The sequence below is a fragment of the Piliocolobus tephrosceles genome, chromosome 5 (assembly GCF_002776525.5).
Source record: "Piliocolobus tephrosceles isolate RC106 chromosome 5, ASM277652v3, whole genome shotgun sequence".
NCBI lineage: Eukaryota > Metazoa > Chordata > Mammalia > Primates > Cercopithecidae > Piliocolobus > Piliocolobus tephrosceles.
In genome coordinates, this window is record NC_045438.1 from 140,384,384 (window position 1) to 140,403,021 (window position 18,638).

General features: G+C 44.2%; 1 protein-coding gene across 2 annotated transcripts; it reads right to left on the reverse strand.

The window, feature by feature from the left end:
* Positions 1 to 454: 454 nt before the first annotated feature.
* Positions 455 to 17,027, reverse strand: ZKSCAN3 (zinc finger with KRAB and SCAN domains 3). Of its 2 annotated transcripts, XM_023191569.2 has the most exons (7): positions 16,861 to 17,027; positions 7,063 to 7,527; positions 5,574 to 5,721; positions 3,787 to 3,869; positions 3,360 to 3,483; positions 2,158 to 2,250; positions 455 to 1,776 (listed from the first exon to the last, which is right to left on the reverse strand). In XM_023191569.2, exons 2-7 carry the CDS (start codon positions 7,462 to 7,464, stop codon positions 917 to 919), a joined length of 1,710 nt encoding a protein of 569 aa, XP_023047337.2. In that variant the 5' UTR covers positions 7,465 to 7,527; positions 16,861 to 17,027; the 3' UTR covers positions 455 to 916. The 2 variants fall into 2 exon arrangements, with proteins under 2 accessions (XP_023047337.2, XP_023047338.2); XM_023191570.2 differs by lacking the exon at positions 2,158 to 2,250.
* Between the last annotated feature and the right edge of the window lie 1,611 nt (positions 17,028 to 18,638).

Sequence of the window (18,638 nt, forward strand, 5' to 3'; positions counted from 1 at the left end):
GGGAGGCTGAGGCAGGAGGATCACGAGGTCAGGAGATCGAGACTATCCTGGCTAACACGGTGAAACCCCATCTCTACCAAAAATATAAAAAATTAGCTGGGTGTGGTGGCACACGCCTGTAGTCCTGGCTACTCAGGAGGCTGAGGCAAGAGAATCGCTTGAACCCAGGAGGCGGAGGTTGTAGTGAACTGAGATTGTGCCACTGCACTCCAGCCTGGGCAACAGAGCAAGACTCTGTCTCAAAAACAAAAAAAAATAAAAATGGATTCTTTCAATCACAGTAACCCTGCCATCACCTCTGCTCTGCCTATGTACTTGGTAAGAAATTACTTGGTAAGACTGAGTCATAATCTAGGTCAGAGAATTAGACACAAGCACAAATGGCCTTGGCGAGAAGTTCTTCAGAAACCTGGATAACATCAGATTTTCAGATCTATGAAGGTAATCTCACTGGTACATTCAATAAACATTTATTCGCACCTGTGGAAAAGGCACAGAGGGGGATATAAGACTTTGTGAATCTGACCAACTGTGGAGGATTCATTACAGTCAAAAAGAATGGTCAGAGAAGCAGCCCCCAAATCACAACCATCCAGCCAGCAGACACCACAAAGTGCTGGTTTAGGGCAAGTAGCCAGTCTAAACATCCATTTAATTCCAATGGGAGAGAACAAACCATTTCAGGTCTTACCTGTTCTAGACAACTCTCCCATAGCCTCCTATCAAATACGTTTTGATTCCAAACACCTTCTAGAACTTAGAAGATAATTTGTCTAACCCAGTCTATATTTTCTAACACCTGATAATGTGTAGTGGTAAATAAAGCCCAGCCCACAATTCCTATAGTCGAGACTCCAGGGGGAGTGGCTTCAGATCAGTGACAAATGAGCACCAACTCTGGCACGTATGGCATGGGTCACTGTGATAGGATGTTTCTCCCTACGTGGCTTCTCTGATGTTGAACAAGGTATGAAATTCGGGTGAAGGCTTTTCCACATGCATTACACTGATAGGGTTTCTCACCAGTGTGGATTTTTTGATGTTCAATGAGGACTGTATTCTGAGTGAAACTTCTTTCACACTCATTACATTTATAAGACATGGGAGTTTCAACATTTTCCAACTGGCTTTCTATCCTACTTTTCCAGGCCTCTCCCTGCTCAGGTTCCTGAACATTTTTATCCCCAATATGGATCCTCTGATGTCTCAGGAGATGTGAACTTCGCCTAAAGGCTTTGCCACACATACTGCACTGATATGGCTTCTCCCCAGTGTGGATTCTGTGATGTTCAAGGAGGCTGCAGCTCTGGCTGAAGGTCTTCCCACAGTCATCACACTCATAGGGCTTCTCCCCAGTGTGGGTTCTCTGGTGTTTGATAAGGTCTGAGCTGTGACTGAAGGCCTTACCACATTCTTCACACTTATATGGCTTCTCACCAGTGTGGACTCTCTGATGAATGACGAGGGCAGAGCTCCCAATGAAGGCCTTGCCACACTCCTCACATTCGTAGGGTTTCTCACCAGTGTGGATTCTCCTGTGTTTACTCAGGCCTGAGCTTTGAGCAAAACTCTTTCCACATTCATGGCAGATGTGCCGCCTCCCTCCTGTGGCATTTTTCTGCTTTCTTTGTAACCTGCCCTCCTGTTCACCAGCTTCTGCACATGTAGGAATCTGGACAATATCTTCCCTCAGGTGGCACGATATCTTCCCATGCTCCTTTTCTTGAAGCTTCTCGGCTGGAGGCAAGTCCCTGCCCTTAGTCTGTTTTTCACCACCTGAAATAACAACCGGCAATTGTGGGTTATGCCCCACCATGGAAGGAAAGCTCTGTGATGAGTACCAGGGAGGCAAGAATTACAGAGATCTATAAATGCCTGGGATGAGGATTTAAGTGCTAGAATAAGAATGGGAATAAAAGGGGAGAACAGGAGTGCTGGGGAGGAGGGAGACCTAAGAATGGGAATGGGGCCATTGGAAAGGTACACACTAGGAGTGGAGGGAGTGGGTGGAAGATGGTGAGGATCCAGGACTATGCTGGGGATATATGTGGTCATTCTAAGAATAGTAAGGCAGGGCCATGCATCTAGGATTAGATACTAAAAGAGTTGAACAGAAAGTGACATTAAATGGAGCAAGTGGAAGGATTTCTGAAATACCTTTGAGAAACAGCGATTGGGAGGCTGAGGCTGGCAGATCACTTGAGGTCAGGAGTTCAAAACCAGCCTGGTCAACATGGTGAAACCCCATCTCTTTTAAAAAAACAAAAATTAGCCAGGCATGGTGGTGGGTGCCTATAATCCCAGCTAGTCAGGAGGCTAAAGCAGGAGAATAGCTTGAATATGAGAGGTAGAGGATGCAGTGAGCCAAGATTGCACCACTGCACTCCAGCCTGGGTGACAGAGTGAGACTCAATCTCAAAAAAAAAAAGAAAGAAAGAAATGAAACAGTGAAAGTGGAGACTCAGAAATTGGGCACTGATCAATGAAACAATAAAGACAGTTGTCTCGGCTCATATCCCAGGCAGAGGCAGGGTCCCCAAACAGAACTGGATTCAGTGCTGTGAATTTTATGCCACCAATGAGCTACGTGGCCTCAGACAAGTCAGGCCGTCTTCTCAGCCTCTGCACCCTCATCTCTGAGGTCAGGGTCTACAGTCAATGTCTAAGAACACTTCTAACTCTCACAATCTATGGTCCCAAGGCCCATTTTCTAAAGAGGCCCGCCAACTTTCCTCTTCAGTCAGGGATAGGATCAGGAAGGAGTACATCATCATTTACTGGGCATCTCCTATGAGGCAAACCTGTACTTGGGACTGTATTGACTTCAACCCATTTAACTTAACTAGAATACTGGCAGGGAGAGGAGAAAGCAAGGTCAGAAGGGATAAGCAGGCTGGGTGCAGTAGCTCATGCTCATGCCTGTAATTCCAGCATTTTGAGGGGCCAAGGCAAGAAGATTGCTTGAGCCCTGGAGTTTGAGACCAGCCTGGGCAACACAGCAAAACTCCATCTCGACAAAAAATAAAAACTAAAAAATTAGCCAAGCGTGGTGGTGCATGCCTTTAGTCCCAGCAGTTTGGGAGGCTGTGGTGAGAGGATCACCTTAGCCCAAAAGGTTGAGGCTGCAGTGAGCCATGATTGCTCCACTGCACTCTATCCTGAGTGACTGAGCAAGACCCTATCTCTCAAAAACAACAACAAAAAAGAAGGAGTAAGGAGCTAGTCAGTAACAGGTTTTCAGAAATGGTGATTGTGAATCCAAACACAATAGGGCTCAACAGCTTCCAACAACTCAACAGGTTCTAATGCACAAAGAATGCCAAGAAACCTTAACAGAAATTAGTGTCATTTAGTCTTACCCAGGGAGACCAGGCTGCCATGGTTCTCCTGCTTTTCATCTCTACAGAGATTCCCCTGAGATGAATCCTGCTGTGTCCATCCAGGGGTGATGGTCAGGGCTACATCTTCCACTTTCAACAACCCCTAAAACAATAGGTAATCCCATTGAAGAAGGGGCTGACCAAACTGGTGGAGTAGGGAAGATCTGGGAAGCACCCCCAACCCCCATCCCTGTCAACAGCTAGTAATAAACAGGAAAATCCTCTTGAGTGGGCACCTGAATAAAGTTAATGATAACCTCAAGATAGATGAGAAAATGCAGATCCCATTTGAGATCTGTATGGAGGATCTAGGATGGGAGTATAGGGGAATGGGGAGTGAGGAGTCTTCACAGGAAGCTCAACAGTAGTGAGGGGCACTGGGGGAGGGATAGGGCCTCCAGCTCACCTGGGACTCTGGAGCAAGCCTAGAAGCTACCACTGTATCTTCTCTGCAGCACCTTCCATGGGCAAGCACAGGGACCTGGAGAACTAAGAAGGAAAGAAGCTCTGTATGAGATGTACCCTGGCATTCAGCCTCCCTGCCTTGTGGAATCTAAGTTAAATAACTGGATTAATAGATTCCTGTCTCACGTGATTGAGCCCAGGAGTCTGAAGCTGCAATGAGCTGTGATTGGGCCACTGCACTCTCGCCTGGGCAACAAAGTAAGACACTGTCTCTCTAAATAAATAAATTCCTGCCAAACAAGTTTATACAGAGTGTGCTCCTTTCCAAAATTCTTGGTCCCTACCCGCTGCAATCCCATAGCTAAACATACCTGTTGTGCTCTGCAGATACACAAAAACAATGCAAAAAGGCAGGATCCTTGTTAGCAGTTGTGAAATAAAAAGAACGTAAAAATAAAAAAGTTTTCCATTTGAAGATCCTTTGAATTTTGCTAGATATAGGAGGAAAAATCGGATTTTGGGTGAGTATATCCTTAGTAGCTGTTAAGGTGCTTTTCGCTTTGGATTTGAAAAGCTAAGAGGAGTCAGACAAAGCTGGGCTATGAAAAGCAGCGTAAGGGTCTGGCTTTATACAACCTACTGAAATTCAAGAGAGAGGAAAGTAAAGAACTTCAGGTTTCCTTATTATTCCTTATATAACTTCAGGAAGCATATATATTCCTCATATACTCCTTATATAACTTCAGGAAGCAAATTTTTAAAGGGGCACAAAACAGGTGGTTTAGGCTAGAACCTCTGTTGAAAAATAAAGATCTCATGTTGGCTAGAACATCCCAGTGATGTGTGTCTTGGGAACTTGTACATGTGTTTAAGACACATGAAAGGACATCTCAGAACATAAGCCATTTCCTATGCAGTGAATTTCATATTACTTTAATAACAGACCCAGGATTTAGAAGATTTATACCCTTTAATTTGCAATAGTCCTATAATTTATGAGATTGGCTGGCTGGCTTTACAAATTCTGTTTACTTTCTGCATAGGACTTCCCACTGTCATACGAATTGTATTATTAATGTGTTTATTTGCCATCTTCCCCACTTAAATGTAAGCTCCACTGGAACAAGAACCGTCTCACTGACAGTTCCATCCCCAAATCTAACTGGCCACCACACTGGAGGTCTCCATAATTACAAGTTAAACAAAGAAGAACAAAGACAAATAGCTGGTATGCACGATGTGGTAGCTTACACCTATAATCCCAGCACCTTGGGGGGCCAAGGCAAGAGGATCACTTGAGCCCAAGAGTTTGAGACCAGCCTGGGCAACATGGTGAGATCTCATATCTACAAAAAATTTTTTAAAAAATTAGTAGGCATGGTGGTGCACACCTATAGTCCCAGCTACTCAGGAGGCTGAGGTGAGAGGATTGTTTGAGCCCAGGAGGTGGAGGCTGCAGTGAGCTGAGATCGTGCCACTACACTCCAGCCTTGGTGAAACAGCAAGACCTGTCTCAAGAAAACAAAAACCAATACAACAAAACAAAATCCAAACAAGAACCAATTCTTTCCAAACCTAAGTTTTACTAATATCTTATATACTATGTCCAGTCTTGGTTGAAAAAGTTTTCCATCATTATGTTGGAAATACTCCTTTTAGTCTCAGTCTTAAATGAGAGTTGATCTGTCATGGGCATATACACCACCTATCAATGAATTTTGTTGGCTATCCTTAAATGAAATTGGATGAAGTCTGCAGAATTCATACTGCCTAGAAAATAATCCTTACCTCTGTCTTGTAAGGGCTGGCATCCCAGAGATTCATGCTTGAGCAGAGCCTTCATTAGCTGAAATTGGCTACTTTGTGACTCTGGGGCTGGTGTCAACAATGCCATCTTGCAACAGAGCAATTCTTGCCCCTGGTCAACACCTGAAACCTAGAAATCATTTGTTCTTATTTTCATTTATTCATCAAACACTTCCATAGAATTACCTAGGTGGCTGGCACTATTTCCAAGATCATTATAAATGTTAACTCATTTAACGCAGAAAACAATAATCTTATAAGGGAGGTATTATTATACTCATTTTACTGATAGGGAAATGAAGGCATAGCCAGTTTAAGTAGCTAACAAGTGGCAATGCTAGGATGGGAGCACAGGTAGAATGATGCCAGAGCACATGTTCTTACCATTACTCTATGCTCCTTCATATATACATTTGTGTTTTATGAAAACCCATTGGAAACTGGTGCAAAATTCTCAGAGAATATTGATACCTTTTATTATCTGAAAAGGGGATTACAATCTCTAGTTTACAGCATATGGGGGACCCAAATAACATCACAGTATGTGAAATCACCTAACATGGCCTGGCATATGATATGTCCTCATTAAATGCAGGTTTACTTCCAGACATTTATAGTATTATAAAATTACCGTTTTCAAGTTACTTTCTCATGTGCAGCTCAGAATTTCCCACATCCTTTATAAAGAATGAAACTAAGAGACTTGAACTGACTTTCCACTGTTACAGGGCTTGGGTGCAATAGACCCAAGTCAAGAACCTTGGTATCCAGCTCACCATTTAGAAGGCTCTGGCCACACAGGTCCTCTGAGGGTGTGTGCACAGGGACACAGGATGATGCAAAGAGGACACAGTCTCACAAAACAGGGAAGAACATGGAGGTAAAAGTAGGCCCATTTTCTACCATAGGTTCATAACCAGTGGTCCATGAACTCCTTCCCACGGAGTCCATGAATTTGAACAGGACAAAAACTAATCTTATTTTTAACTGGTCTTTAAGAGAAAGTTAGTATTTCCTTCAATTATGAATGGAAGCAACAAATCAAAGTAGCATAAGCAGTACCCAGGACTTTGTCACCAACAGAACCTGTAGATGTTTTTACATCACATTACAACCAGGCAAATAGATACTTATCACTACTTTGTAATTGCCAGTTATAAGCCCTGTCCCTAGGTCTTATTATTTAGTGTACTAATTTAAAAAAACACGTATATGACTTTAATACAAATTTAATACTTTGCTAACTGTATGTTGATATGATTGTGTTCTTTTGTAACCCTTAATGGTTTCTTTATGTATTTAAAAAAAATTATTCTGAGAAGGATTCCGGGGACTTCACCTTACTGCCAAGGAGGTTCACGGTACAAAAAGAGATGGAGAACTCCTGGATCTTAAAGGAATGCCCCTCACTCCGATGTTGAGATTTCAGGAGGAAACAGACCACAGCGCTCAGATACTAAGTTCTTTCTACCTGCGGCGCCGGCTCATCCAGCTGCCTCTCCAAATACTCCAACAGCACCACCACCTCCTCCCCGCTCTCTGGATGCTGCTCCCGCACCCAGCTCTGCAGTTTCCCTGGCAGGATGGTCAGGAACTGCTCCAGCACCAGCAGCTCCAGGATCTGCTCCTTGCTGTGCATCTCAGGCTGCAGCCACTGTCGGCAGAGCTCTCGGAGCCGGCTCAGCGCCTCGCGGGGACCTGCAGCCTCCAGGTAGCGGAAGCCTCGGAAGCGCTTGCGGGAGCCCTCAGAGCCCAGATCTGGGCTACTGGGAAAACCGGCCTCTTCTTCCTCCACCTTTATGACCAGAAGCTCCATCTGGTCTTCTGTAGGCTGGGCATCCAGGGCTGTGCTTTCACTTAATTCTCTAGCCATCCTGGGCCAAGGCAGTACCTCAGGCCTCCCTCTAGCTTCCAACGCTATTTCTGCAGGAGATTCCTGAAAGGTGGGAAATAATTATTAACCAGTAAACTTGCAAGTAGTCCCTTCTCTCCTGCCCAGGAGCCCAGAGACAATCTCTGGGGAACTGCTGCAGAAATTTCTCCATGTTCAATGGTTCTGCAGCTTAATCCTCTACACCACCCCAACCCTGAATCCCACAGTAAGGTTCCAAAGGATGTCCTGGGGTGATCCTGGACATCCCCAAACCCTGGACTAATCAGGAAAAAAACTGAAATTGGTGAGGATCCAGGGCACTTCCTGGTCTCTCTAGGAAGCTCCTCTCAGTGACTTGCTGAGTTATCCCATTAACAACCAGGTCTGTGGTTGTCTAAATTCTAAGACGACTCTAACGATTTCCTGCCCTAATCCTCAGGACTTTCAATATGAGATAGCAAGTCCACACCGACTGGACTGATCCCAAGGAGCTGAATTTTACCAACAACCTCAACGACCTCATAAGTAGATTCCTCTCAGAGCTTCCAGATAAGAGCCCAGCCCTACCAACTCTTTGGCTTTGGCCTGAGAAGACCCTAATACTGAACTCAGCTGAGCCTGCCTGGCCTTCTGACCTAGAGAACTGGAACAAACAAGCTGATTTTTTTTTTTTTTTTTTTTTTTGCTTGTTTGTTTTGAGACGGAGTCTTACCTGTCGCCCAGGCTGGAGCGCAGTGGCATGATCTCGGCTCACTGCAACCTCCACCTCCCATGTTCAAAAGATTCTCCTGCTTCAGCCTCCCAAGTAGCTGGGATTATAGGCGTGTACCACCATGCCCAGCTAATTTTTGTATTTTTAGTAGAGATGGAGTTTCACTATGTTTGCCAGGCTGCTCTTGAACTCCTGACCTCAAAAGATCTGCCTCGGCCTCCCAAAGTGCTGGAATTAAAGACATGAGCCACTGCGCCCAGCCCAGATTTTGTTTTAAGCTGATAAATTTGAGGTAAATGTTATACAGCAATAGAAAACTAATACAATTGATTCTATATCTGCAGGTTCTGCATCAAGAGGTTCAATTAACCACAGCTGGAAAATATCTGGGAAAAAAATAACAAAAACAATAATTAAAAAATACAAATAAAAATATAACAAGAATTTAAAAAGCATTTACATTGTATTTGGTTTATAAGTAATCTAGAGATGATTTAAAGTGTACAAGAGAAGCTGAGCCTGGTGCCACACTACTGTAGTCCCAGCTACTCAGGAGGAAGAGGCAGGAGGATCACCTGAGAGCCCAGGAGTTCAAGGATGCAGTAAGCTATGATTGTGCTGCTGTACTCCAGCCTGGGTAACAGTGCAGAGACTCTATCTCTTTAAAAAAAAGTATACAGGAGGATGTGTGTAGGTTACAGGCAAATACTGTATGCCATTTTATGTAAGACTTGAGCATCCACAAATTTTGGTATCAGTGGGGATCCTGGAATGAATCCCCCACAGATAGTGAAGGATGGCTGTACCAGGTCTTATCTGTGGTCAAGGTACTGCAGTGAGGGGAAGAAGAAGGATAGAAGGCCCTGGACCAAAAGAAATAGGACTGAATTAACAAACCTTGGCTGCCTGCTAGTGAGACCCTCAGTTATATCTGATGTGACACTTGCCCAAAAAACTGGCAAAATATTCACATTAAAATTCAGCTGAAAGTAGGGTTTCTGCAGGTTCTTCTGATCTATGGGCTGGAGGCCCTTCAGTTTCTCTCAGAAACATCAAGGAAGTTGAAAACATCACCAAGCCCTTGCCCTGGAGAGAGCACAGGCTGCCCCTGGTCTTTGCCACCTCCTCAATCTGCCACTCTCTTTCTTCCCCTTCAAGACTGAACTTCTTGAAAGAAAGCCCTCAGTCCCTGATTCTAGTCCTCACCTCCTACTAAGCCTTCCACACACTGTAGGCTGCAAATTGCCAACACCACTAAGATTTCGCCTGCAGAAGTAACCAAAGAGACTTCCCTCAATTCCCATTTTCCATGGCCTCTTCTCAGGCAACTGGGCTGAGGATACTGCCCATTTCCAGAAACTCACTTGTCCTTTGTTTCAAGAACCTTCCTTTCTCCTGCTTTCCTCCTTCCTGGTTCTTCTCAGCTCCCATCATAATCTGGTTAAGTGTTCTGAAGCCAGGTTTCCTGAGGTCATCATCATCCTGGTTTTACTACCTACTAGCTCTGTGCCTCCCTTTCCTTATCTGTAATAGGGATAGTGATAGTAGATAGGGCCATTAGAAGCATTAAGTGAGTGTATAACGTCCTTATAACAGTGCCTGGTGTGTGGACATGAGGAACATGGCTGTGCTGCAATCAGGCAGGCATAGGCCGAGGTAAACATCCTGCATGACTCAGTGGGATTGGAGCGCAGGCACACAATTCCGTGCATTATATAATCACGGTTATGTAGCCATAACCTGGGGAGGTTCATCACCTGGCTCTAAGACACTGTTGTGAGGTGTATGAATGCAGCACTGACACTGTGAAAGAGCTGCTGAGTAAAGCCATGTCCCATCTACCTGCTGTCTCTCGAGTGTTCTTCCAGCTCCCTGCCCCCCCATCTACCTACTCCCCTCAGACCTCAGCTGGGGCTTGAACTGGACATTTGGCATAGTGGGCAGGATGAGGTGAGTGGGTCTCCAGCTCCCAGGCTCCCGGGCCGGCTATGCAGTCACAGCATGAGCTGTGGCAGCCGTGGTGCGAGGATGGGCTCTGGTGGGAACATGGGCGACACTGGACAGGCCCTCCACGAGTGTGGAGAAGGAGCTGAAGCACCTGGAAGTGCACAGCACCGAGGAGTGTGCCTTTGCCAACAGAGTCAGATGGGCATTTGTGACTGTGCTGCAAGAAGTGCATGCCCAGTCTCTGCTGGACGCAACGCAGGGACGAGGAAGAACCTCCATTACAGGCTCACCCAGTCTGCCAGAAAATAGAGCATGAACAGCCACTGGGCCCCAAGGGTGGGCCTACAGACCCCCTACCACAGTGAAGCACATTTCATATAGTGTTTGTACCCCCACTGAGTTGCAGGAGTTAGGTAAGCAGTGCCAGCAGCATCTGGGGGAGCCCCTCCCTGCCTGAATTCTCTCTCTCTGGGACAAAGGAGCTGATCCATTTCCTGCTCCGCCTCTGAGATGGAAAAGCTGGCTTCTTTAATTACAGTGTGGACTGATACAGTGAAATACCAGAAACTGTCAGTAGATGGCAGTCGTATACAGACTTAGTGCAAGTCATTCGGGAAAAGGACATTGCTGGGCGACTCGGTCCCGCCGGAGCGTTCCAGCTCAAAGATTACCTGCTGCAGTCAGGCAGAAATGTAAAGCCCTTCCTGTTTGATTGGGAACTGGCCAAGGTGCCGGACTTAGGGGGACACCGGGCAACCAAAGGCCGTATGTGGACTCGGCAATCCACTGGTCCCTAAACCTGAATAAGTTTCCGAGCAGAGCTGCATTTATGAAAGCTGGTCAGTGAAAGTGAAACCTGTATCTTCGGACCTTGGCATCGGACCTTGGCATCGGCCGCTTGGCTCCCCGCTTATGCACTGTGTATGTCTCTCCCATGCCTGAGGACAGGCCAGGCTGGGGTGGATGTTTTGCATGGCTTAGCAGCTGTGCCATCTATCATGGATTTGATAGACCACCTGACAACAGAACTGGGATGGTGCCACTGTGTGGTGGACTTGGCCAATGCATTCCTCTTAATCGACATTGCTCCAGAGAGCCAGGAGCACTTTGCCTTCATGGGAGGGTGACGATGGACTTTCACAGTGTTGCTGCAGGGATGTATGCATAGCCCCAACATATGTCATGATCTTATTAATGATGTTATTATATTAACCTCTGATTCTCTTGCAGATTTAGAAGCAGCAACGCAGCCTCTTGCCTGGAATTGGGATGATGTGGCTGAAATCACCTTCCTGGTAGCCAAACAGGCTATTCAGCAGGCACAAGCCCTACGGGTAGCTGATCAGGGGCACCCGTTTAAACTTGATGTGCATGTGACCACAGATATTTTTGACTGGGGCTTATGGCATCGCACAGAGCTCTTTAGAATGCCAGTAGACTTTTGGTCCCAACTTTGGAAGGGAGCTGAGCTCTGGTATTCCTCGACAGAGGAGTTAGTAACTGCATATGCTGCCCTTTAGACTCATGACAGCCTGGCAGGACGGGCTACAGTCACTGTGCGCATGACTTACCCAACAGCAGGGTGGGTATGCTCATGGGTAACAACCCGCACACTGGGATGGCACAGACATCCACGTTTGCAAAGTGGGGTGCCTAAGCCTACTTGGAACAGCAAAGTATGCTAAGTCAAGTCCCTTAGCAGCACAATTACAAGAAGTCTTAGTACCTACTGTCCTAATGCAAGATAAGGCTATGGGACCTGAGGCACCCCTAGACCCTGAGCCTTCATCTTTTAAGGAAGGGCATCCCCGCATTCCCAATAGGGCATGGTACACAGATAGGCCTAGCCAGGGTGCTACTGCTGCCTGGACTGCTGTTGCAGCCCAGCCTAGTACTGATACCTACGGTTTGATACCAGGTGTGGACAAAGTAGCTAATAAGCTGAACTCAGGGCAATATAAATGATGATCACCAAGAAGGTGACACCTATGGTAATCTGCACCAATAGCTGGGCAGTTTATCAAGGCTTAACCTTGTGGCTAACTACCTAGAAGTTACAGAAGTGGTTAGTCACTGACCCATGTAGGGCCAAGCCATGAGGCCAGACCTATGGGAGAGAAGATGACTTCCTCCAACCAGGTATGGGGACAAACGGTAACCTGTTGTTGCCTGCCCCAATGCCCCTAAAGGTAGGCAAGCAAAAAACCTGGCTTAATATATAAAGCAACATCGAGGTAACATCACCATGGGGTGGTTGCCTACTATAACCTGAAATTATTGCTCCCTGTATTACTACTGTGGCCTGAGTGCCTACAGCTTATGTGTCAAGCCTCTATGTATACACTGGGCCTGTGTGCCCAGAGCCTATGTGTCAGACTTACGAGTCAAGACTGTGTGTATGTATCAGCCCTGGGTGCCGAAAGTGTATATGTCAGGCCTGCGTGCCAAACCTATATATGGGCCTGTGTACCTAAAAACCTATGTCTCCCTCGGCCAAGGGGGTGGAGTGTAAGGTAAAAATGGATGTGCTTTGGTCAAGAACAGGCCGAGGCAGATATGCAGGCCAGTGTGACTCAGCGAGTCTCGAACGCAGGCGCACCACTCCACTTGTTATATAACCTGTTTGTGTAAGCTCATACTTGGCTCACAGCCACTATTGTGTGTAAATGGTATAACTGCCCTGCTGACACTGTACATGGGACTCATGCCCAGAGAGAAAGGGAAAAACTGCTGACCCTGGAAGAGAGAACTGGCCGTCTTGCAGACGGACAGAGGGGAGCCAGGAATTAACAAGCGTGCCAAGGAGTACAGCTGTAAGTGTGGGAGCGGCAGAAGCCACAGAGCCGGTTGCTGAGAAGGGCTGTGGTCGGAGGAGGCACCTGAGACAGAGGCAGACAGTGTGAGAGCTGCAGCAGCTCCTGCTGACTAAAATCATATTTTACCTGTCTACAGCCCCAAGTGTTCTTTCGACTATCTGCCACCCATCCAACAACTCCCCTCGGACCTCAGTATGGGCTGGAACCTGACACTTGGCATGACAGTGGTAAGTACCATATACATATTGGCTAATAGTATAATTCACTGGTCTTTCTTTTTTAAAATAAGAGTAGGCCTGGTGGTTCTGTTCTTGACCTTTTCTTTTCTCTATCCACAGTCTTCCCCAGAACTATGTTTAATCACTTGCAAGGTTTTAACTTCTATTTCTAGGCTGTAGACTCCTGATCCCTATCCTGAGCTGCCTCCCAGATAGTCCTATATAGAAATCGTGCAAACAAATCCAATTCAATATGCCCCAAATCAAACTGATTTTCTTGCTTCCTAATCTACTCCTTCCTCGGTATGGTATTCTCTAGAAACAATAGCACCAGCCACCAGGTTTCCTCAGAGTCCTCACTTTGTAATGGACGATTTCTATATTTTAGGAGGGAAAAGTAAGATATTCTGAAAGACAGCCTATCCTAGAAGCCATGAGACCTGGGCCTGATCTAAGAGGGAAGGGAAACCTGAGATTCCTGTGAACCAACTGGGACTAGATTTTAAACTAGAAGTGAGTGACTGCAAAATTATTTGACTGGACTCAGATGTCAGTAAGTCTGTCTTTACTCAGTGGAATGGAGAGGCTAGAAAATGTAAGGCTGGGCCGGGTGTGGTGGCTCATGCCTGTAATCCCAACACTTTGCAAGGCCGAGGTGGGCGCATCACAAGGTCAAGAGATCGAGACCATCCTGGCCAACATAGTGAAACCCCGTCTCCACTAAAAATACAAAAATTAGCTGGGCATGCGTGGTGGCAGGCGCCTGTAGTCCCAGCTACTTGGGAGGCTGACGCAGCAGAATTGCCTGAACCTGGGAGGCAGAGGTTGCAGTGAGCCGAGATCATGCCACTGCACTCCAGCCTGGCAACAGAGCAAGACCGTCTCAAAAAAAAAAGTAAGGCTGGGAGAGGTTACAAAGGGAAAAACAATTCCAAATCTGTATCCTGAACCTCTGTTCCTCAGTCCAACTCTCTATAGTTCAAAGGATGGTAGGGAATAGAAGGTAATTAGGAAACTGAGAGAACCCACTGATTGTTACAAATGAAAAGTACCAGAAAACACTTCCTCCCAATAAGCTGCCACAAGAGATCTGGGGCACTGCTACATGAGCTAATAATACCAAAATAAGTGCCCCTAAATCTAATCTACTCTTTAGATCCAAATACCAGTGTACAGGCAAAATATAGGAAAAAATTATATTAAAGACTTTCAAACTTTGTTACATATTAGAATCACTAGGGAACTTTTAAAACTCCTAATGCCTTGGGTACAACCGAGATCAATCAGGCTGGGTGCAGTGGCTCACACCTGTAATCCCAGCACTTTGGGAGGCTGAGGCAGATTGCCTGGAGTCAGGAGTTCAAGAACAGTCTGGCCAATATGACGAAACCCTGTCTGTACTCAAAATACAAAAATTAGCTGGGCATGGTGGTACACACCTGTAATCCCAGCTACTTGGGAGGCTGTGGCATGAGAATCACTTGCGCCTGGGAGGTGGAGATAGCAATGAAAAAAAAAATCAATTAAATCACTCTCTGGGGGTGGGACTCAGCATCAATAACTTTTTAAACTTTCTAGGTGATTCTAATGTGCAGCTGAGTTTGAGATCTAATAAGTTAAAGATACTAAAAAGAAGCAATCGACCAAATCCAGAATGTGAGGCATTTTATAAAACAGAAGGTTCAAGTTCCTCAATAAATAAATGGTATTTTTACCAAAAGGAGTGGGAGGGAATGGGAACAGTCATAGATTAGGAGACTGAACAGACTTATCAAATAAATGCAAATGGTGAACCATATTTGGACCCCACTGAAAACAACTGTAAAAAGACTATAAAAAAAACTGTAAAAATATTTGAGAATTATTTGAAAATCAAGATAATGATATCAAGGAATTCCTGTCAATTTTGTTGCATGTGATGATACTATATATTAAGATAAAAGTCCCTATATATAAGAAATTGACACTGAAGCACTTGTACTTGTGAGTGAACTAAAATGTTTCCATCTGCAATTTGCTATAAAATGAAAGAGAGGAGGAATGCAATGAGGAAAAAAAAGAAATAAAAAAAGAGGGGGAGAGGGAGGAAGGGAAAGGAAGACAAAGAAAGGAGGGAGAGGGAAAAAAAGGAGAGAGGGAAAGAGGGAACAAGTAAAAGGGAAGGAGGAAGACAGAAGGGAAGGAGGAGGAGAAGGGAAGGAAAGAGAGGGGAAAGGAGGGAAAAGAAGAATGAAAATGACCAAAAGATGATGGCTGAAGCCGAGTCATGGTTATATGGGTGTTCACGGTAACATTCTCTCTACAACTAAATGTGTTTAAATTTCTCTCCAAAATTTTAGAAAATTGAACAAAGTCCTAACTTCCTTCCTTCCTGAATAATACAGTCAAAAAGCATTAAGGTAGGGTCAAAGAAGGCAAGAGAGAGCCACAGCCCAACCCAGAGTGAATCTGGAGCCCAAGTGGAATGAGGAGGGTGTCCACGGTGGGAAAGGGAGGAAGTCTATGGCAGGAACACAACACTGATACATTTATATCATTTATTCCACAAACTCCATTTAGGTTTCACTACCTGGACCCTACTTGGATCTGAGCCAAACTGATCACAGTGGGAAGGCACAAGATTGGGAAATTGGCTGCGAACACAAATTATTTATCAAATCAGTAAATATACTGACGATAAGGAAAGGAAAGTTTCTCATTAACAGAAAAGAGTTACAAGTCTAGAAAAGAGAGTTAACCCTGTCGAAGTTGGGTTGAAATGAAGGGTGTTAGTATGAAGCCAGTTTCAGGCTAGGGCGTTCCTGGAAGCTCAAAAACTATAGGGACATCAGATTTTTGCTAAAACCAGGGGTCCTCATCCTTTTTCACTATTAAAAACTTCTATTGTTCCTCCTAATCTCCAGCCAAGGAAAAGGTACCCCCGAATCTTAAAGCCTTTGGGAGTTTGAGTATCACAACGTACAACACAAACCAGTTTTGGTCTTTGCTTTGGGATACTCTTTTTCAGAGTATCTTATTTTTCCCTCCTAAAATATAGAAATAATCCATTACAAAGTGAATTGATGAATGACACTAAAATTGAAAGCAACCGTACAAAAGCCAGTAATTAAAGACAATGTGTCATCATAGTTAAAGCAAATCTTTAAATCATGCTTACTCTGCACCTTACACACATTAATGCATTCAATCCTCACAACAACCCAGTGAGTTAGGGAATATTATCCCCATTTTGCAAAATAGTAAAATGAGGCAGAGAGAGGTTAGGAACTAGTGAAAAGTCACACAGCCAATAAGTGGCAGAGGCAGGATTCGAATTAGGTAATCTGACTCCAACGTTCTGGCTCTTGGCCAGTACCACAGAATAATTTAAAGACCTTGAAAGTGACCTTGTTACCAGTCAGTGCAAAAATGTAACGGCTCCCATTTTCGAGGCTAGTCTATGTGACCCATGCATCCCGTCTCCAGATACCCTCAAGAACCGACCCAGACACTCGGTAACGGATCTAAACAAGGGACACTCATATTGGGCTCTACGAGGGAACGCCGAGCACCACTTCGTTCAGACGCAGAGCGCCCTTCCCTCCTCCACGGCTTCTCGCAGGGGTCTCCCTCCTTGGGAGCCGAGGCTGCAGGAACTGGGGAGGGAAGGGCCTCTCTCCACAAATTCACACACACACACACCCACACACCCCTGCAAACGCACCTCTACCAGGGGACAAAAGAACTGCTGGACCGACAGGAGGAGAGCCGCGGGATGAGATTTAACCCCACAGTGGAAGGCGGACGCCAGTTGGCGTCCGCTACTCACCCCATACTCACAAAGTGCTGGAAACTAGCAAACCACCCGCAAGGCGGGGCACAGAAGCCACTTCCGGGCCTCTCTAGCCACCTCCCTGACAGACTCTGTCGTTTGCTAGCTCGACACCTCGTTTCCCCTCCCCTTTTGCTATTAAAGAGGCTTTTGAATTTTTATTTTTCCAGCTATAACTAAGGGAGAAAGGCAAAGTGCAGAACTCTTTCCATAATTTGCTATATTTGCGAATAGAAGAGAGTAAAAAGAATCTAAACTATGTTTGCCTGTGTGGCACAAAGAAGCCATGGAAAAATAAATCGGAAAATTAATAATGGTGGTTACCTGTGAGAGGTGAACGGTCAGAAACTGAGTGAAAAGGGGGACAAGAGTGAGAAGGAAAGTGTTACGGTACGTGTTTTAAATGTACTTTTAATTTTAGAGTTGATTGCATTGCCTAATTAAAATATGAATTCTAAATACATGAATTTTAAGGAGTATGCTGCGTGGTTTACATAGAAAATCCAAGATAATCTAACACTCAAATTATGATGATTAATAAGAGAGTTTAGCAAGGTGGCTGGACTTTTTAAAATTCATGTTCACAATCACATTCTTCATCAAAATTATAAAAATATAATTTTTAAAAGACAGCTATACAGAAGCAAAGAAACACAAAAGATACCTGAATGGAAACATTAGAAACTTTATTCATTAAGGATAAGTACGTGAAATATATACCATGTCTATATATATGAGAACGCAATATCATAAAGATATAATTCCTTCCTAAAATAATACACAAATTCAGTACAAAGCAAATCAAGATTCCAATTATGCTCAGTGGAACTTGACTAGTTGATTTTAAATTTATATGGAACAATTAAAGAGTGATGAATCCAAGACATTTTTAAAACAAATGAAGGAGCTGCAGAAACTTGCCCTATATAATTTATTATACATTTATAGCCGCTAAGACAATATAGTATTTGCACAACTACAGACAAATAGACCAGTGAAACAGAACTGAGGACTGAGCAACAAACATGTATGGGTGGCTGCTTGATATATGATGGAAATTGCATTACAAATCAGTGAGGAAGAAAGGAGCTACTTGACAAATAGTACTGTAATATTTGGATATCTAAATAAAAAAAAATTGGGTTTCTACTTTATATTTTGCACAAAAAATCAATTCCAGTAAGCAAACTTTCAGACTTTTAAAAGAAAATTTAGAATCATTGCTCTTTTTTCTATTCACAAGTTTGCTTCTATAGAATCATTTTTTATGAGCTCAAGTAAAGCAAGATTTCTTTTAAACTGCACAAACATACAAACTATAAGGAAAACAATAAATAAATTTGACCTCATTAAAAATTAAAACTATATCAAAAGATACTAGAAACTAATGGAAAAGATAATTAAATTAAAAGGTTGGGAGAAGATATTTGCAACACATACAGTCAACAAAGGATCAGTCCACTGAATATATAATGAACATCTCCAAATGAGTAAGAGAGAAAAAGTCAACAATCATGCAGAAAGAAAAAAAAGGCAAAAAATATGCACAGGCAATTCCCAGAGAGGAATCTTGAACGACCAATAAACATAAGTATATATAGTTAATCATTAGCAATTAAATAAAGGCAAATTGTAAATCATTTTATACCAACACTGATAAGAATGTGAAA